The sequence below is a fragment of the Podarcis erhardii genome (genome assembly GCF_964252035.2).
Source record: "Podarcis erhardii genome assembly, chromosome: 2".
In the NCBI taxonomy this organism is placed as follows: Eukaryota; Metazoa; Chordata; class Lepidosauria; order Squamata; family Lacertidae; genus Podarcis; species Podarcis erhardii.
This window is the reverse complement of record NC_138498.1, coordinates 513,842-531,397: the sequence shown is the minus strand read 5'-3', so window position 1 is coordinate 531,397 and position 17,556 is coordinate 513,842. Positions and strand designations below refer to the sequence as shown.

Here is a 17,556-nt window from a genome sequence, read left to right as displayed (position 1 = left end):
GAAACACCATCAGCGCACTCCTGACATATGGTTGTCAAGCCTCTGCTTAAAGACCTCCAAAGAAGGAGACTCCACCACACTCCTTGGCAGCAAATTCCACTGTCGAACAGCTCTTACTGTCAGGAAGTTCTTCCTAATGTTTAGGTGGAATCTTCTTTCTTGTAGTTTGGATCCATTGCTCCGTGTCCGCTTCTCTGGAGCAGCAGAAAAAACCTTTCTCCCTCCTCTATGTGACATCCTTTTATATATTTGAATATGGCTATCATATCACCCCTTAATTCAGGCATTAGAAGATGGGAGTTATACAGCAGTTGACCGCAACCCAATGCTCAGTTAAATGCATTTAAGCCTATAGATTTTCATTGACTTAACTGCACTTAAGTTTGCATTGGCTTGCAGTGTAATTAAATTTTTAGCTGTTTTAACTAGACTTCAGTCAAGAGAATATATTGAGAGTGTGTTCTAACAACTGGTTACCACCCTTCAGAAATAGGGCAGGACAGCCACTTTAATTAATCATTATTATACATTAATGCAGATGATTCAGAAGTCTCACATCTTTTCTGCATTCTGATAAATGTTCAGGGGTGTGAATAATTCTTGTGCTTGACTTTAAAAACAAACAAATTAGTATTAACTAGAGTCAGCATGCTGACCATGGGTATAGTGTTTAGCTTGATTGTGAGGACCAAATATTAAAATCTTCAGGGTGCGCAACCTCATTCATTCCCATTGCCTTGTACTGCATCAGCCACTACTGGTTAAAATGACTTTTCTAAAAGTTTAAATTTATAAAAGATATGAAAGTACTCATTGAAGATATATTTCCTTATGTGTATTACCATGTGTATTACCCTAGAGTGGAAGGTTAATAGGTGACTGACTAATCAATGTAAATACAAAAAAATGCATTTTGAGTGGGATTGCTGCATAGTTCAGTTTCTGGACCCAAATTTTGCACACTGTTTCCACCATCACTTCTCAGGCACTGTCCCCAGACTCAGCCCTGGCACACCTGTCCCTGGAGCCTGGTGCCAACTCACCAATCCATCACACACAAATCTCTTGAGTTTATGCTTATTGCCGCAGTCAGAATGTCAGTGGCTTCCCATTGGAAATTGGACTCACCTCCTTCCTAAGAGTAGCTAGTGAATGGGACATTGCACTGTCAGAACACCTGACACACAAGCAGAGAGCCCTAAGTGGTTCATCAAAAATAGACCACTTTTATGCAACTTAGCTTTTCTCCTATGTTAATTGATCCACACAGCCCACTAAACCCCCTGCTCCACAGATTACTATGTGGAGAGGCTTTATTGAGAACTAATTTGATTCACCTTTTTCTTCTTATATGTGATAATTGTATGTGGCATTGCATTCTCAGTTGTCTCCTGGTTTCCCCCTCCCCTCTGTATTTTCATTTCATTTTTCTATTTTTATTTTGTACATTCATTATTTTTACTGCATTTTGTATGTGCTTGTCGGTAACCATTCTATATGAAAAAATGACCATAATAATAATTAACATTGCCTCTACTAAACGTAACAGTTTTAAAAATAAAAAAACCATATATTCCTCAAAAATTGTATTTTGAGATGAATGTTTGAAAACAAAGTCTGAAGATTCATTGCAGAAATGGAACAGAACCAGAAGTAAAAAAATCATGCAGAAAACGGCAGAGAAGGGAGGCAGATTCACCCCTCCCAAGCTTAGCTAACTCCCTGGCCCTTCCAAGTTACTTGGAGGAAGTGTGAGATGACTCACAAATAAATAAAATGCTTCCAATACTTGCCATCTTGCTGGAAAAGTTCCCGGAAATGCTGGAACTGTTTGTCCATTTCTCTGAGATGCGTAGTGACCTGAAGCAGCTGGTTGGGGCAGAGAGTCACACATCCCATGCCTTCCCCAGAGGTGGATGTCTGCACAGAAGCCCAAACAGCACTCAGGAAACCTGAATCACTGGCTAAGAGCCCATTGCCCAGTGGTGACTGGCTGCCATTGCAAGGGCAGGTGGAATCATTGTGGTCCCTGGCCTTATTCATGTTCATCCCTCAGAGCTTGGACACAGATGACAAGTACCACAAGCACAACTGCCTTCGGTGCTAGAGATTCCCCTGTCATGTGCCTCCCTTGAACAGCCCACAGGCTTCAGCATTTGTTGTAAGACCCCCAACTATTTCCTAGGCATCCATGGTCTTCATCCGTGAATTGTCCTCAGATTCTGAAGGCACACGACTGCTCTTTTCCAAGGGCTCAGCGGTTCTCCCAGTGAGTCAGAGTTCTTCAAGTGGGGCTGTTGCGAAGATGTCATGACTGGGAGGGGAGTTCCAGAGGCATTGATTGGGAACAGTTAAGGCACAGGTGCCTTAGAATAGTCATAGAATCATGCCTTGGCATAGTCTTCAAATGAAAGGTCCAGTCTGACAGTTCTGTGGAACACACACCCAGCACCAGAGAAGGCCCTTCATTTCCCAGAGACAGATATTCATTCCTCTCTTGAAAATGGCAGGAGCGAAATGGTTTTCCTTTCTTTCTTCTTGGAGAGCTCTGTCAGATTCTCGAGCTAAGGTGTGCCCTAGATTGAGGAATGAGGTCAGGAGAAAGGATTCTCATTCGCTGTTGGCCTCATCACACAAGAGGATGTACTAAAGTCATTGCCTGAAAGCTGTACCCCAGGAGAGTCTTATGCGTCCAGCGGAAGTCTGCGTCTCCTTTCGTTTAAACCAGGTCCAAGGACGCCAGACTCAGAAGTGTTGGTAAATGTCACATGTCTGTGAGGAATCATGGATGAGCCATTTGGGTTACAGGGCGTCAGACAGGGCAGATTTTCCACATTCCATTTGCAGGAGTGTCTCTGCCCAACACAGGATGAAGCAATCCTCCCACCTTTCTCTCTTTCATTAACCATTTCCTACCTGAAGGCCTTGTATATGTTTTCTAGGGAGTCTGATTCAAAGCCCCAAGAGGTGGAACACGAGCCTTCTCAACGAACGGAGGGTTGCCTATTTCCACCCACCAGCCCTCAAGGCCCTATTCCTGTACCTTTAAATGCAGCCTAGCAAGTAGAAATTTAATGTGGCAGAGAAAAAAGTGAAGTGCCTAGGACAAGATGGAAGTTGTGAATTAGGTAATCCCCTAGTTGAAATCAGCAATCTACTCTCTTTCAGCTTCAGGCCCTGTATCTCCAGTATGGGGATAATAGTACAGTACTGGCTTGCCTTACAAGGTTGTAATAATTTTTGTGGATATATGTAAAGCACTTTGAACATTCTCAGGTACTAAGAAAATATTATGAATGCCAGTGTTTAAAGCTACACTAATAATACAAATGCTACTTTTCAGTATCTATAATCTTTGAGAATTCTTGGAGAACAGGTGAGGTTACCTGCGGACTGGAGTTGGGCAAATCTTGTCCCCATCAAAAAGGTGGGGGGAAAAGAAGACTCAAGTAACTACTGAGTCAGTAATCAATACCGGGAAAGGTCCTAAAACAGATAATTCAACAGTCGGTCTGTGAGCACTTTGAAAAGGATGCTGTGATTACTAAAACCCAGCATGGTCTTAGTGTATCTTAATAATAATAATAAATTTTATTTATACCCCGCCCTCCCCAGCCAAGACCGGACTCAGGGCGGCTAACAACCAATAATAAAAACAAGTTGGTTAAAATACAATTTAAAAGATTAAGATACAACATTAAAACATTAGGGTGCAATCTCTTCATAGGAGGAGAAAGGAAAAAGGAAGAGGGAGGGAATCAAACTGATTCTAAGCCAAAGGCCAGGTGGAACAACTCTGTCTTACAGGCCCTGCGGAAAGAGATCAGATCCCGCAGGGCCCTGGTCTCAAGAGACAGAGCATTCCACCAGGCTGAAGCCAGTGCTGAGAAGGCCCTGGCTCTGGTTGAAACTAATCTAAGTTCCTAATGGCCCGGGACCTCTAGGGTGTTGCTAAATATGGACCTTAAGGTCGTCCGTAGGGCATACCAGGAGAGGCAGTCCCGTAGGTATGAGGGTCCTAGGCCGTGAAGGGCTTTAAAGGTCAAAACCAGCACCTTAAATCTGACCCTGTACTCCACCAGGAGCCATTGCAGCTGGAAAAGCACTGGGTGAATATGCTCCCATGGCAGAGACCCTGTGCGGAGCCTTGCTGCAGCATTCTGCACCCGCTGGAGTTTCTGGGACAGCTTCAAGGGCAGCCCCGCGTAGAGCGAATTACAGTAGTCAAGCCTGGAGGTGACCATCGCATGGATCACTGTGGCCAGGTCGGGGCGGGAAAGGTAAGGGACCAACTGCTTGATACGGTGAAGGTGGAAAAATGTCACATTGGCTGTTGTTGTAACCTGCGCCTCCATGGAAAGGGAGGCATCAAGGATTACACCCAAACTCTTAACGGGAGGCAATGGCACTAATTGGGCCCCCACAAGAGAAGGGAGTTGGTCCCTTATCCCCATACCATCCCAACCCAGCCAGAGAACCTCTGTCTTCAAAGGATTTAGTTTCGATCGGCTCCCACAAAACCATCCAGCCACAGCTGCCAAACATCTGGTCAGTGTGTCAGGGATCGAGTTGGTATGGCCATCCATCAGCAGATAGAGCTGAGTGTCATCAGCATATTGGTGACAGCCCAGCCCAAAGCTCCGGATAATCTGGGCAAGGGGGCGCATAAAGATGTTAAAAAGCATCAGGGAGAGGATTGCGCCCTGCGGCACTCCACACACCAAGGGGTGACGTGATGACATCTCCCTCCCTAGTGCCACCCTCTGTCCCCGACCAGAGATAAAAGAGCACAGCCGTTTACGGGCTATGCCCTGTATCCCCACGTCTGCGAGGCGGTGGTCCAAAAGATCATGATCAACCATGTCAAAGGCTGCTGACAAATCTAAGAGAACTAGCAGTCCCGACCCGCCTCGATCCAGTTGTCTGCGGAGATCATCTGTTAGGGCGACCAGAGCCGTCTCGGTCCCAAAAGCAGGATGGAATCCAGACTGAAATGGATCTAAAGCCGATGTTTCCTCCCGAAACCTACCAAGCTGTTCAGCAACTGTTTTCTCAATTACCTTACCCAGATATGGGAGATTTGAAACTGGGCGGTAATTGGATAGATCTAAAGGATCTAGTGAAGTTTTATTTAAGAGCGGACACACCATTGCTTCCTTCAGCTCCCCTGGGAATATCCCTGTGCCAAGGGACAAATTGATAATTTCAACCAGGGGGGTCCGCTCAATATCTGGGCACGCCCTAATCAGCCAAGACGGGCACGGATCAAGGAGGCAGGTGGTGGGCCTACCAGCTTGGAGGAGTCTATCCACATCAGCAGGGAGTATCCGATCGAAATGGTCTAACACTGGACCCAAAGACAGTCAAGGGGCCTCCAGTTCTGTCACTGTATCTAAATTGGCAGGGAGGTCACAGCGGAGCAACAGGACTTTCTCCTCAAAAAAGCTCGCAAATGCCTCACAGCTGTGGGTCGAATGCATTTACTGACAGCAGTTCTCCAAGGTTCAAGACACTCCCAGCCCTGCCTGGAGATGCCAGGGATTGAACCCAGGAGCATCTGCATGCAAAGCAGTTACATAATTTTGTCCCAACAGACAGTGAGATGATTACCATAGTATTTGGTGGAAGATGAACTGCAGTGGAATGGATCCAGTACTGCATGTCACAAACACAGGGCGAAATAGAAAATGATGCCTTCTTACATCCCTTCTTAAAGTTTTCCTTTAAAAAAGATTTAGTGAGTACACCATTCTTAGTTTATACACTTCTTAGTATGCCCTCACTCCTTAGTCATCTTCTTTCTCTACCAACCAACAGTTGCAAACAACTTAGTGTCCCCTGTACCTGGTTCAGGAAAGCAAGAGAGAAATGGTCATAATAAATTAATAAAAACACATTCTTGTAAGGAGGATCTGCGCATGTCTGTGTGTGGTGCAACACAGAGCACCATGGCAAATCACATGTCTTCTTCCATGAGCTATCAGAGGAAAGCCAGAGCGGAGTCATAGGTTGGCAGACGCCATGCATCTCAAGCAATACTTTTCCCAATGTGGTACCCCCCTGAAGACTTTCTGGTCTACAACTGCCATCAGCCCAAACCCGCAAGGCCAATGGTCAGGGATGATGGGAAGTGTGGTCCGGTTACAACTGGAGGGCACCAGGTGGGCCAAGACTGGTGTACTATAGAGGACCAAACAAAGCATGATGTTTGCCACATATTTCATCCTTGCACAGCTGCTTTGGTTTTAACAGCCAGCATATGGAAAGGGGCCAAGTCAGATTACAACCCTGGCAGGGGGTGAGCAGGGCTTTAGCACTTTGCTTCTGCTCAGATCCCAATTGGAATAGGAATACTCCCCACACTTCACCTGCTATTTGCTGAGGAATTAAAGCTCAGAAGCAAAACTAAACCACTGATCTTTCTCTTTTCATAAGCAGTATATGTTTGAAAATGTTCCCTTCTCCTTTTTATGCCTTCTTTGGTGATGCCGTATTTTATTTATGCACTTATCTATCATTTTTTATTTTTAAAGTTTATATACCACCCACTCAGCTTCAAAGTCATTTAGGAGAATCGTAATTTCAAACAGCACCACAATAAGACAAAAGCTACAAAATCAGCAGTCGACCAATGACACAGTAGAAAATAAAACCTGACAAAGCAATGCCTGTTGAAAGCCATGGTATGTTTTTTACAGATTGATAAGAAGAACCTGAAGTTTCTAGTATGAATGTGTTCCACAAGGAAAATGCTACCACACAGAAGGCCTTGCACCAAGTGAATGTTAATTTGGGTTTACAGTAGTTATTGTCTGAGCCTAAAGCAAGTTGTAACAGAATATTCCAGTGATGGAACAGGGAGAGCCATATGAAAGCAGACACTACTGTATATAGTAAGCAAAAAAAAAGCACATCTGCATACATTTTTTTAAATTTATGCATTGATAACTTCCTTATTGGACTACTGTAATGCGCTGTGTGTAGTGCTGCCTTTGAATCATTAAAGTTTTATTATAATTAAGTGGTATATAAATGTTAGGAAATAAATAAAAGACAGTTCAGAAGCTGCAACACCTGTCCCCCAAATCCTGCACTGGTTGCCTATTTGCATCCAATTCAAGGTGCTTCTGTTCATGTACAAAACCCTACATCATTTGGCTTCCCTGATAACTGAAGGAGCACCTGTAAGATCAACAGAGGAGGCTTTTCTGGTGGAGCTGGCACCCCTTAAAACTCACAGGGCACTGGCACATAGGAAGGCTTTCTCTGCGGTTCCCTGCCCATTTAGGGACTCCCTCCCCTTGGAGGTGCATCTGGCACCACCATTGTACTTCTTTTGCCGATGAGTCAAGATACACCTCTTTGCCCAGGCTTTTGGGAGCAAATGAGTCATTTTTGACTGAGTAGTTCTGCTGCTTCTACACAGTAGCACTGTAATCCCTATGTTGCTTTAACTATGGTTTTAAGTGATGTTTTACTGACATTTAATATGTTGCATTGAATGTATGCACATCCTGGCACGCTGCAGTCAAGGGAGGGTAGCAAATTCAAGCAAACAAATCCACATGGGCGTCTTCTGCTATTCAAGTAGAAGGGGCAAATGCTAGACACAGTTCCCAGGAGCCACTGAAAATCTGCATGAACAACACTCACCCACCAGTCTCCCACATTCTATGCTTTCACAAGATATTGTCCACACACTTTCATGACTATCTTCACAGTCATAAAGGCTAGAATTTTTTTATATAGAAAAGTAAAAGGCACTTAGATTTTCAGAAGCTTGAAATCTGTTCTCAGTAACAATTTCTGTGCTTGTAGGTAACAATCATTATCCTGCACACAGGCCATGGGTTGGGAAGAGTTAAGCTCACCTACAACAAAGCTACGATGGGAAGAAATGTCCTGTCAGGAGAACACTTCTTCTTCCTTGTCATCTTTGCTGCCCCTTCTGCTTTTGTTGCTTGCAAGCTTGTATTTGAGCCGGCGGATGGGATCCATGATGCTCCTCAGAGCCACGTTGTCAAAGTCCTGGGCCAGGAGGAAGTTCCTCTCCACCAGGTCAGCTGCCTCCTGCCAGTTCCTGAAGCAAGCAGGGCCCACCTGCTTAATCTCCTCCACTGCGTTTGCAGCAATGACTTCTCCGTTTGGTTTCAACACCACCACCACTGGGGGGGTTGTCACAGAAAATCTCAATTCCAGTTCCCTGGAAGTTAATACAGAAAGAGAGATGAAGCTCCAAGGTTTTGAATAAAAGTTTGAAGTCTGGAAAACAATGGGTTTTGCTTGTTAGTTAGTTAGTTAGTTAGTTAGTTAGTTAGTTTCAAAACTGAATTGCTTGCATGATGATCGCTCATTTCCTTTGCCCGGCTACTAACTCTGAGCATATCTGCACATTATATATCATGGGGATGCCACCAAAAACCTCTGTGTCAAGTTCTTTTCCCCTGCAACATATAAGATCACTTACTCAGTATTGTGACATCATCACATTATGCATTATTCCCACCTTCAGTAGTGGGAGCAGTGATCTCCTCTTGGGAAAGTGGACTGGCGGTGGGCCCTGGTGACTCTGAAAGTGAAGCCAAGTCAGGAGGCAAGGGTGGAGCTTCAGGGAGACAGAACAGGGTGCAGAAAGGCACCCCATTGGGATGCTCCCTGGGGAGGACCCTCCTCCCCTGAGGACTTTTGGTATTCCAGGACTCTGACGTGGTTGGTCCTATTCTGCTGCGTCCCGCCCAGCGGTTGTCCTTGAGCAACTCCCCCCCCCCACCTCGTCCTGATCTGCCCAGCCTATCCACACCTCCCGAAAACTCAGTCCAAGGCATGAAGGAGAAACTACCCCTTGCAATTCAACAGTTCACCACATGGGTGTGCTGCACAACCATGCAGCAGCTCCTGGCAAAGGTCATAGAATCATAGAATCTTAGAGTTGGAAGGGATCCAAGGGTGATCTAGCCCAACCCCTGGCAATGCATAAACTATGCAAATATGCCTCTGGTGACTCACTTTGAATTTGGCCATTGTGTAAGCTGTCTAAGCACTGGAATCCCTACCTCCTGAATTCATCCTGGAAGGGCAAAAACAACCATCTCTTGGGCATGGTCTTCAGAAACTTGTCTTGCTTCTCCTCAGTCTCATCCAGTGAGACAAAGACCAGGACCAGCTGGGATGCTCTCTCCACGTAAAATTCATCTGTGAGCCTCACAAAAAAATCTTTCAGGATGGGTGCAAACTCTTGGCATCGAAGACATTCACCAGAGCCAAAATACAGAAGCATAATCTTGTTCTCCAATGCTTGGGTTAGCTCACGTTCCAGCTCCAACTTATCCTTGTCCTTGTTGTTCACAATCAGGGTCTTGTTGGTAAAAATGGCAGCCATGGCTTTAGACTGATTGTTGTGCTAATGGTGCCATACACCAATTTTAAGACAGAAAAGGAACAAGAAGGCAGTATCAGGGAAATTAATCTTTTTTTAGCTTCATCATGCATTCATAGAATTTATTTTTATTGAATTATTGATTCAAGTATGCAGGGTGGGGTGGGGGAGTGCTAGAACGGACTGTACTACTTCAGACTACAGGTGGGGAAGGCATAAAAAATATAGGTGGTGTAAAAAAAGAGAGATCTGCACATAATAAAAACAAAATGCAACAAATTATTTGGTTCCCCACATTCTACCACTGCCCAGCTCTGCCATTAGTTGTGAGGCCCCAAAATTAAGCACAATGAACAGAATGTTGGACAGAGTTGACAAAAGGCCAGCTTCAAATCCCTGCTCAGCTATGAAGCAAAATGGGAGACTTAGGGTCACTTTCTGTCTAACCTACCTCTGATGGCAGCTAGCAAGGTTAGCCAAGGAGCAATAAATGGCTATTGCCCTTACCAGAAACCATTTCATGGCAAGCAATAGATATCGGTGTGACTTGGAAAGCACTACACAGACCTCCTCTGGCAAATCATTCCATTTGGAACTAGGTTTTCCCACAAAGATCTTGAGAAATAAGGCATTTCCGTTCAGGCTGGGGCTTTGCCAAGACTCCAGCAGTGAAAACAACTACAAGAACAAAAAACCATTATTAAAGGTCTAGAGGGGTCTTAAGAAAGTCTTGGGAATGCAATCTAGTCTGTACATGTTAATGATACAGTCAGATTGTTGTACCTTCCAGGTATCACGTAGTGTCCTCCCAAGGATGGGGACTCCAGTCTTCTTCTAAGTAAAGAATACATCAATGTGGAGGGGAATCTTGGACATAAAAATCACACAGAAACACTGTTTTGAGCTATCTCGCTTGCCAGAAGAACTCAGATGCTGTGGAAAATAACGAGGATTAACATCAGAATGACTTATGTGTACTATCAGGAAAGATTATGAAAAGCAGTAGAAGTATGAGATGATCAGATCCCCCCCCCGACCTCGGAGCATGGTGAAGTCCCCCTGAAAAATTATAATTTGGCATAATATTTGGACTGTTTGATTATTAAATAATATGTATAATTCGGAATATATGATGAGGTTTGATTGGATTGTTAAAATGGATATATATATATATATATATATATACACACATCAATGTGATACAGTTCCATTTTTCTCACCTTGAAGACATCTCCATGCCCAGAATAAGAAGCCAGAGTTCTTACATTGTTCAGTGTTTTGTATCATTAGAAACCTCCTTCTTTCATTCCTTGTGCAGCTGAGATCCTCCTCTTCACATTTCAGTGTGACACTATCCTTGCCTTGCTGCTAGTTTGGATCACTGACGTGCATGACCTTTTATGCTGAATTTCACCTCCCTCCCTATTAATAGAATCCACAGCCAGTACCTTAATCTTCTTAAAGCAGACCTTTGGAGATAATATGATCCATGCACTGCTTGCCAGAAATCTGTTCGTTGTACTGATAGCTTCCTGGGCAGGTGATAATCCTGATCAAATAAAAGAAAAAGAGTTACTTGGTTGTGCTCTCTGTGTCATTGTATAATATTGTTTTTTCACAAGTGTGCACAGCTACGGTGACTTGTTGGCAAACAAATACATGTAGTAATTAAATTATTTCTACTCCACATTTCCATAAGATGTCCAAGGCAGCCTAAAACCCTTAAAGCTAATAAAATTAGAATACAAAAAACTGAGAGAAAAGATGATATGGCAGGTAAAATTCAAGACTGAACAACAAAAAATTGAAACACCCTGTGTGTGTCAAACGAAACATACAATCAGGGGAAAAAATAAAAGCAGATTACCACAGCCCAAACATCTTTCTAAAGTAGAAAGGTTTTTACATGGCAGTGGAAGGTCACCAGGGGGAGTGAGAAACGTGGGCCTTCCAAAGCAAGGAGCTTCACAGACTGAATGCAGACAAAGAGAAAGAAGGCTCTCTACCTAATACCAAAGCCCCACTTTAGATGTTGGTGGGAACATAAAGGATGACCTCCACTGTTCCTCTAAAATAAGTCTCAAAACAAAAAACATATTCTCCTACATTGTGTAAGAAGCATGTAAAAAAAAAAATTAGCCCCCTGCCCAGCTCAAAACACCTAAATTATCCATAAAAATAATAAATAGCAAACCAAACACCAAAATATAAGGGCAGAGTAAAATATCTCATAGCAAAACATAGAAGGGAATAGAAGACTGCATTGAGCTCTGCAACGATCCCTCTGGTTTGGTTCATACATTGTTTTAAACCAAATCATACCTAAGCACGAAAGAGCATGTAGCATTTACAGCAAAAATTGCATTTGCTTTGCGGGCCCTGCAAGCCATGGTTTGACTTAGCATTACTGAAATATACTCAGAGTCGCAAAGTGATTTCATGCTCTTTATTCAGCTCATAGTGGTGAGGAGGTATGAATCCAAGTCCCCTCAAAGTATCTGCTTTATATACATTATTTACACAATGGGCTGCACATGATTGGCTAATTCTGGAATTCTACTGTAAGCCAATCAGGTTGTGGATTCACTTATATCTGGAGCGTGATTGGGTGGTTCCTGCCAACCAATCATACTGCTGCAATTTGGATCCTATTGTTCTAGGACCAATCATACTGCTGCATTGTTCTAGGACCAATCAGACTGCTTTATCATAGTTGATTTAACCATTTCATCTTGTGTGTTCCATTTTAACAACAAGTTATACATTCTTGAGAGTACCTTAGTCTTAGGCTCTAACAGTTCCGTTTCTAGCTTCGATTTTTCCACCTGGAATCCTAACTTTTTATCAAGTTTAAAAACTTCTTTAATCTGAGCATAGTGTAACCAATCTCGCATTTTGTCTTTCATTTTCTCCTGACTCTGCAATTTCCAGTTATCTCCATCTTTTTCTAATATTTCCCAATACTTCGGCCATTTGGCCTCCATATTGAGTCTTTTCCGGGCCTTAGCTTCCAATGGTGAAAGCCACCTTGGAGTTTTGTTTTCCAATAAGTCTTTGTATTTTATCCAGACATTAAACACTGCTTTTCTGACAATATGGTTCTTGAAATTCTTGTTAAGCTTAACCTTGTCATACCATAAATATGCATGCCAGCCAAACGCATTGTCAAAACCTTCCAAATCTAGTACATCGGTGTCCTCGAGAAGCAGCCAATCTTTCAACCAGCAGAAAGCTGCTGATTCATAATACAGCCTTAAGTCTGGCAGGGCAAAGCCCCCTCTTTCTTTCGCATCAGTTAAGATCTTAAACTTAATTCTGGGCTTTTTGCCCTGCCAGACAAATTTAGAAATATCTCTCTGCCACTTCCGGAAACACTCTGTTTTGTCCACAATCTGTAATGTTTGAAATAAAAAAAGCATTTTCGGCAATACATTCATCTTTACAGCAGCAATTCGGCCTAACAAGGAAAGTTTCAATCTTGTCCAACTTTCTAAGTCTCTCTTGATTTCTGCCCAGCATTTCTCATAATTGTCTTTGAATAGACTCAGATTTTTTGCTGTTATATTTACCCCTAGGTATTTTACTTTTTTAACCACGTTCAACTCTGTCTCTTTCTGAAACCGTTCTGACTCTGTAACTGTCAAATTTTTCCCCAATACCTTAGTTTTCTGCTTATTTAGCTTAAATCCCGCTACCCGACCAAACTCTTGAATCAGTTGTAATACTTTTTTCGTACTAGATTCTGGCTCCTGAAGGGTCAAAACTAGGTCATCTGCAAACGCTTTCAGTTTATATTGCTTCGCTCCGACCTGAATACCTTCCACCAGCCGGTCCCCTCTGATCATGTTCAAGAGCACCTCCAGGACAGAAATAAATAACAAAGGGGAAATCGGGCAGCCTTGTCATGTTCCTTTTTCAATTTTGAACTCTTCTGTAATCACATTGTTAACTATCAGTTTAGCCTTTTGTTCTGAATAAGTTGCGTCAATCCCATTCCCAAAACTCCGTCCCACCCCCATCCCTTCCAAATTTCCCTTCATAAATTTCCAAGAAATATTATCAAAGGCCTTCTCCGCATCTATAAAAATTAAAACTGCTTTTGTATTGATATTTGTTTGCAAAAGTTCCAAAATGTCAATTATGTTCCTTGTATTAGCAAACAAATGTCTTCCTGGGAGAAAGCCTGCCTGATCTTTATGAATTACCTGATTCAAAACTTTTTTAAATCTACTTGCTAAAATGTCTGCAAATATTTTGTAATCCACATTTAGGAGAGAGATGGGGCGGTAGTTCTTAAGTTGAGTCTTTTCAGTTTCCGATTTTGGTATCAATGTGATGAAAGCTTCTTTCCACGATTCCGGCGCCTTCTTCCCCTCCAAAATTTCGTTGCTAACCTCCAACAATGGTTGTATCAAATAATCTTTCAATGTCTTATAGTACTTGGAGGTGAGCCCATCTGGCCCTGGAGATTTGCCCAGTTGCATGTTCTGAATGGCTTGTTCAATCTCTTGTCGTGTTATTTTGGAGTTCAGGATTACTCTATTTTCTTGTGACAATTTTGATAGTCCATTCTTTTTCAAAAATTGTTTTATCTCGTCCTCATCTTGCGGCCCTTGAGTGTATAGTTTTTTGAAATATCTCAGGAAACACTTTCTAATATCCACAGGGTTCTGAATGTTTCTTCCATCAATCTCTAAATTTGTAACTGTATTTAGTTTCTGTCTCTTTTTCAACTGCCATGCTAGCAGTTTCCCACATTTATTCGCCGATTCAAATGTTCTTTGTTTCATTAATTTGACTTTCCACTCTATTTCCTGGTTTATCAATTTAGAATACTGTGCTTGATAGAGTTTAATTTCTCTCAGAATCGGCTGTGACTTCGGATTAGATCTTAGCTTCTTCTCAAGTTCTTTGATTTTCTCCAAAATCTGATCTTTTTTCTCATTTTGTGTCCTTTTCTTTACAGCATTCTGTTGTATCAAGAACCCCCTCATCACGGCCTTACTTGCATCCCAAATGATTCTTTTTTCCACTGTGGTGCTCAAGTTTATCTCAAAATAATCCTTCAGAACTTTTTGGGCTTTCTTGGTAATCTCCTGATCTCTAAACAAATTGTCATTCATCTTCCATCTAAAGGAGCCGGTTGGTAGTAGTGTCATGTTCATCTTTACAGCGTTATGGTCGGAGCAGGTCTTTGGGCAGATTTCCACTTTTCCAGTCTTAGGTGCCAGACCTCTAGATATCCATATTTGGTCGATTCTCGTCCATGTCAGTTGGGCTTCAGAAAAGAATGTTCCTTCTCTTCCCAAGGGGTTCTTTGTCCTCCAAATGTCAATCAAGTCCATATTGTCAGTCAGTTCAAAAAATGTCTTTGGTAATCTGCCATCTTTTGTAAGATTTTGATTTTGTGACTTATCCATGTTGGTTGATACCACGCCATTCATATCTCCCATCATATTGATGTTGTCATAGTCCAGATAGTCCAGGACACTCTCATGCAACTTCTTATAAAATTCCGATTTCCCTTCATTTGGTGCGTAGATTCCTAGTATCAAAAACTTCTCTCCTTGATATTATATCTCAATTGCCAGATCCTCCTTTTTTCCGGAGAGTTGCACCCATTAATATTCCAGCTCAACAGTCGCAGAGACATCCTGAACAAATCTGTTATTTCTCAAGGGGTGGTATCTTTTTCTCTAGATCTTCAGGTTCCAAGGAAGAAGGTACAGCCGATGCTCCAGGCCCCAAAGGTGTTTCAATTCCTTTCTGTAGGTCCTCTCCGTAGGCAATCAGAAATTTGTCTCTGTCTTCAAGTGTCTTAATCTTAACTTTCTTCCCTCTGAAGGTAAAGGATAATCCCTGAGGAAATTCCCACCTAAAAATGATTGAGTTGCTCGTTAGCAATCTGACCAATTCAAGATAGGCGGATCTAAGGTCCAGCAGTTGTTTCGGGATATCTTTGTAAATTTCAGCTCTTCTATTCAAAATGTCCAGTGACTTTCCGTAATGTAGTCCCAAAATCTTGTCCCTTTCCTCCTTCGATCTCAGAGTTATCAAACAGTCTCTGGGCTTATCTTTCTTTGCAAATCTTCCAAGTCTGAAAGCCGATACAATTTTAAAGTCCTTTTCTTCCTGTATAGGCCAGAACTTGGAAAATTCTTTGGTCAGGAACTCAGCTAAGTTTTCTTCTTCAGCTTCTCGTATTGACCTTAATCTTAAATTATTTTCCCGGTTCCGCAGTTCTATCATAGACAAATACATCTGATGTTCTCCAACTTGTTTACACAATGGTTTTACCTCTTGTTCTAAATTTTCAACTTTTTGACTAGTAGCCTCAACCAATTTACGATTCTCTTCAGTGGCCTCAGTTAACTACCCAATTGCTTGTACGTTCTGTGCCACCTGTCCAGTTATTTTATTTAGACAAGCTGTATTTAGATCAATTTTGGCTGTTTGTTCATCCGCTTTCTTGTCTAATGATTCTACTCTTTTATCCAAAGACTCCAATTTTTCATAAATTTTCTCTAAAATTGAAGCAGTTGCTCCTGAGGCCATATCTTCCAGCTGTAACTGCTCAGTTTCTTCTTCCCCTGCCAACGGCAGAGTAGATACAATTTCTTCCTCCCCTGCTACCGGCAGGGTAGGTACAGATGATCTACGTGTCTGTAAGGCTGAGGTTAAAGTTGTTTGTCTAGTTCTTGCTCCCCTTTTTCTTGTGCCGCTCATTCCAATTTTATCTAGGAGTCAAGGTCAAGCTGAGTTGTTCCCATGAGAATGCCACGGCCCAAGAGTAAACAATCATATAGGAGGAAAGGAAAGAGAAAGTAGAATAATATCACTGCTGTAAGTCCAAAATCCTCTAGAGGGAGTTTGAAATGTCTTGAGAGAAAAGGTCAAATCAAATAAAATCAATAAAGTCAAATTTAATGTCCAAAGACCTTCAGTAGCTAGTGTTTAGCAGAATTAGTACTAACAGCAAAACATTGTTTCTGGCAAGTGCCAACTGATGCTTCAAAGTAGCAAGTCTTAAAATGCTCTAAATGTTGCAAGTCCAAATACACAATAGCCAAATCTGCAAACTGACAGTTTTGCTGTTCAGGCAGCTCAAGTACCTGGGCTTCTCAGTCAAGATCTGTAGTTCCCAAAGCAGAAGATTAACACAGTCCAAGTAAAGGTTAAATCCAATAATTAAGTTAAGACTTTACTTTATCTCAAAGCAGCTTCAATAGGTGCTCAAATCAGATGGTTTAAAAAGCCTCTACAATGGCTCCACTCCTCCAGCTCTTTTTGCTTTGAAATTTAAATAGCAGCGGAAGACGGACTTCCTTTTAACATCTCTCCGCTTTCAGCCACATTTCCATTAATTTAGACTCCAATTATGAAAAGTCCTTCCTTACTCACGGGTTGTTGCTTTTCAATTCCGAATGTTTTGAGGAAAAAAGGTCAGCGCTCACCGACAGCAGCTGCGCGGCTTCACTCTACAGAGTAGCGATCGACTCACAGCGCCGCAACCCCCTCCACGATCCGAGGCTCCTTACGGGGTCTCTTCAACGTTTTAAGGGTCGCTTCTGGCGCCCGCCGAGTCCCACGTCCCCAGGCTCTTGCTGCCTGGGGTTTTCCAGCGCGGGTCTCCGCTTTGCCGTAGCGGACGGCCCGATTCCGTAGAGCTTCCTTCTCACAGCGCGAGAAGGACCGCCATTGTCGTTCGCGCCGCCTCCGGAACGTCGTTGCAGCTTCTCATCCTTCAGGCCACCGATGAGGCGGTCCCGAAGCATGTTCTCCAGCTCTGAGAAGTTGCAGAACCGGGCGGCTTGGCGGAGAGAGGTCACAAACCCAGTTATGGTTTCCCCAGGGGCTTGCCGCTTTGCGTAGAAGGCATTTCGACGAGCCACCACTGAGGGCTGCGGCGAAAAGTGCCCCTTCAGCTGTTCCATTATTGTTTTGTATGGAACAGTAGCGACGTCTTCAGGTGCAAGGAGAGCCCGGGTGATTTCAAACGTCTCCTCTCCGCAGATGCTGAAGAATATCGCCCTCTTCTTGGCGTCTTCTTGATCGGTGACCCCTTTGGCTTCTAGGAGGAAGGTGAAACGGGAGGCGTACGCTTCCCAGTCTCCAGATGCTGGGTTGAACGGTGAGAAGCTGCTGTCGGTTGCCATTCTGAGTTCCTTGTGTCCCAGAGC

The 17,556-nt window shown here is 43.0% G+C and overlaps 2 protein-coding genes across 5 annotated transcripts in view; both read right to left on the bottom strand.

The window, feature by feature from the left end:
* GMIP (GEM interacting protein) overlaps nt 1-2,846 on the bottom strand; it is a 91,545-nt gene extending 88,699 nt beyond the window's left edge. For both annotated transcript variants that reach the window (XM_081851688.1, XM_081851689.1), the window contains exon 1: nt 1,794-2,846. In XM_081851688.1, the coding sequence (XP_081707814.1) occupies nt 1,794-2,049 (256 nt within the window). In that variant the 5' untranslated portion in view covers nt 2,050-2,846. The remainder of the gene's footprint in view (nt 1-1,793) is intronic.
* Nucleotides 2,847-6,671: 3,825 nt separating this feature from the next.
* Nucleotides 6,672-17,556, bottom strand: part of NXNL1 (nucleoredoxin like 1) — a 29,321-nt gene continuing 18,436 nt past the window's right edge. For 2 of the 3 annotated variants that reach the window (XM_081851878.1, XM_081851877.1), the window contains exons 2-5: nt 10,825-10,925; nt 10,160-10,309; nt 9,054-10,054; nt 6,672-8,203 (exon numbers count right to left, since the gene is read on the bottom strand). In XM_081851878.1, the coding sequence (XP_081708004.1) occupies nt 7,906-8,203; nt 9,054-9,379 (624 nt within the window). In that variant the 5' untranslated portion in view covers nt 9,380-10,054; nt 10,160-10,309; nt 10,825-10,925 and the 3' untranslated portion in view covers nt 6,672-7,905. The other variant, XM_081851879.1, reaches the window with a different exon arrangement.